The sequence below is a fragment of the Aegilops tauschii genome, chromosome 1 (assembly GCF_002575655.3).
Source record: "Aegilops tauschii subsp. strangulata cultivar AL8/78 chromosome 1, Aet v6.0, whole genome shotgun sequence".
NCBI lineage: Eukaryota > Viridiplantae > Streptophyta > Magnoliopsida > Poales > Poaceae > Aegilops > Aegilops tauschii.
This window is the reverse complement of record NC_053035.3, coordinates 499,907,423-499,910,720: the sequence shown is the minus strand read 5'-3', so window position 1 is coordinate 499,910,720 and position 3,298 is coordinate 499,907,423. Positions and strand designations below refer to the sequence as shown.

General features: G+C 44.3%; 1 protein-coding gene across 1 annotated transcript; it reads right to left on the bottom strand.

Annotated features, from left to right (window-relative positions):
* Positions 1 to 455: 455 nt before the first annotated feature.
* On the bottom strand, positions 456 to 1,241 carry LOC109769030 (calmodulin-like protein 3). Its single transcript, XM_020327771.4, has one exon. It carries the CDS (start codon positions 1,237 to 1,239, stop codon positions 619 to 621), a length of 621 nt encoding a protein of 206 aa, XP_020183360.2. The 5' UTR covers positions 1,240 to 1,241; the 3' UTR covers positions 456 to 618.
* Between the last annotated feature and the right edge of the window lie 2,057 nt (positions 1,242 to 3,298).

Here is a 3,298-nt window from a genome sequence, read left to right as displayed (position 1 = left end):
ATCCACACAAATCTACGGGTATAATAAAATGATGTAGGAGTTAGATAAGACTTAGTTAACTCTCATTCAGATGAGAGCCCCAGCCACTAAGTATCGGAATTGAATAGAAAAATATCGTCACCTAGCATGCAAAATGTTGTCACGTATATATAAAAACCTACCCGTTGGAAAGTATTTATATCCGACCAAAATATTGGTCAACTCGGTGTCCCGCAGAAGTATCCATACTTTCATTTCCTTCTACTAATTTAATACAGTGGATGCACGTAGAGGTAGAGCAATGCCTTTCCATATAATGAATTGGTACTTTCACTACAATTGTTACCTTTCGCGGGTACAAAGTCGAAACTTTAGAGAGTAAAGCTTGTCTTTTCCTACTACTGGTTGCGGACGAGATGCAATGTTCGATACTTTCATATTTGCCCAATTACTTGGTAAAAAGCAGAGCTAACAAATAGTGAGGTAAAAACCTTATTTAAATGCCAAAAATTATAGCATACCAACACACATTGTTCATGCCTCATTTTACAACGGCTTATTTTTTTTGCTAACCACATGTCCCATGCGGTTTTACAACGGCTTATTACAGTAAGAGCAGAGTAACGAAGAACATGGTACTTAAACGGCATTCTCCATCATCCTTCTAAACTCTAGGAAGTTGATCTTCCCATCTCCATCCTCATCGAAGGTGCGGATCATCCTCACACAGTCCTCATACATCGCCCCTTCTTTCCACCCTAGCCTCCTCATCACATTCCACAACTCCCCGGCGCATATGAACCCATCCTCGTTACGGTCAAAAACGTAGAAGGCCTCCTCCAGCTCGCTCTCGCTCGCTTGCTTACCGTCCATAAACTCATTTACGACACCGATTACTTCACACCGTTGGTACCTCCACCCGGTCAGACCAAGCCTCGTCGTGACAATTTCTATGTCATCAGAGGTCAATCCGCCGCCGCCAACTAGTTGCGCCGGCGGTGCGCAGCTATCACCAAGCACCACGGAGTCGACGGCGAGGGTGTCGTCATGCACTAGGTATTTTGTAAGTGTGCACAAGAAGCTCCAGATCTTTTTGCTTACCAGGATTACATCTATGATCAATGTCCCCAAGATCAACATCAGGAGAGATGACACCAATGCGATTAGGATGTTTTGACCCATAATCACCATCGCCCACATGAGAAAGAGAGAATGAAATATATGTAGGTTGATGTAGGCAGTGGTTTTCAAATGGAACATTTTCCAGGCCCAGAGACATGGGCATATATATAGCATTGAAAGATGCCTTCCATCATCAGTTCGGAGAAATTCAGCAGAAGATGGCGCCATATCTTATTCATTGCTATCCTTGTCCTTTCCCGAGCATTAGTTCACATATATCACAGATGACTTCACAAGGCTAAGGTTTGACCCTGAACGAAACTTCCTGGAAATCTCTTGCACATATAGGACACCACCGATGCAGCTTCCTGGAAGTTTCATGGCATATGAGACACCACCGAAAGTTGTTGGTTCATCATCTCCAACAAGAACGAGACATGTGAGAGTTAATGCTACAACATTAAGGATCGCACCATTTTGGTGATATGGTGACATTATGACCATCAGTGTATTTATTAGCCAAGAGTAAAATACAATTATCGTTCTGAAGATATTCTTGGTCCACTTTATTTTTTAGAATTTTCCGTCCACTTGTAGAAGGTACAATTCCATTCCACAGAAAGAAAGAAAGAGGAAAGAAACAAGTTTTTTTAGGGGAAAAAGCGATGTAAATAAACTTGTAATTGCTCGGAAACAGGCCGGGAGAAGCTCGGTCCAAGTTTTGGGCCCAATCGCTCACAGGCTGCTGATTCCCTCGCGATGTACAGCGAAAATGTTCACATTTGAGAGTCGTCGATCTTCACTCGCCAAGCAACCCTCACCGCCGGCGTCTACACTCTTCTCCACCACCGTGGTGAGTGCTTTGCTCCCAAAAAGGTCCAGATCTTCTTCTGGATTGCTCCGCATGGTAACACTCACGCGAAGCTTTCTGAATCGCCTCGGCATTGCCTCGGCCGCTGCCTGCCCCTTCTGCACAGTTGAGGACGAAGATGCTGTGCACCTCTTCGCCGGCTTATACGGCGCCCTTGGCGTATCGCTCTGCGCGCCGCTGCGACCGGCTCCCTTGAGGACATCTGCGGCCCCCTCCATGCTTTGATCCCCGCTGCGTCATCTGCACCGCAGGTTAGCCAACACCGTCGTCCTGCTGGTACTCTGTATCAGCTGGAAGAGCAGGCTTTTGACGCTGCACCCTCTTACGATCGCCATGCTCCTAAGGAGCTGGTGTACTCTAGTTTGCGAAAAACTGCGCTAGAGCTGCACGGCATGTTCTGGCCGGCATACCTGAACCTCTACTCCACTCTTATTTATGTATAAACATAAGATACGTATATACAATTTCAGGTGTGGGGTACAAAGTAAAAAAAAATACAGTATAAAAGCTGTTCAATTTATAAGTTAAGAATGGAAGAAGCTAGATTTTTTCTTCATAATTGTATATCAATATTCAACCAAAAGTTCCTTCCTGCAAACTTGATTTCAAACTATTAACACTTGGTTTAGATGATTTTGGGTCAACTGCTCTACCTCTCAAGGTGGCCTTGTATTCATATATATAACAAGGTTACATGTACATGTACGAGTTGTATTCAGAGTACAAGTCATATATGAAGTCTAATACCCTCCCTCAATCTCAACCGTGTTACACAAGTTGGAATGCTGACAATGCTCAAAAAACAAAGGTAACGGCAATGGCTTGGTGAAGATGTCCGTAAGTTGGTCTTTAAAGGAGATGACCTTGCTCTGATGTAGATTATGTGCAACATGTTCTCTGACAAAGTGGTACTCAACTTTGATTGTTTTATCCGTGCATGAATTACCGGATTGGAAGAAAGGTATGTAGCACCAATGTTATCACACCGAAGAACCGATGGCTGTCGTTAAGGTACTCACAACTGACGAAGCAGAGACTATATCCAAATAAGTTATGCGGCCGCATTGGCTACAACCTTGTACTCAACCTCTGTACTGCTGCCAGATACCATGGCATGCTTGCGAGCACTCCAGGCAATCAAGTTAGGACCAAGAAATACCACATATACCTTCGTGGATCGCTGATCATCAGCTTGCCTGTCCAGTCTGCATCTGGAAAAGCTGAAAGAACACGGGAGGGAGCAGGCCGAAGATGTAATCCATAATAGGCTATAAGGCGAACATAACGAAGAATGTGCTTGATAGCAGATCGATGTTAGTCTCGAGG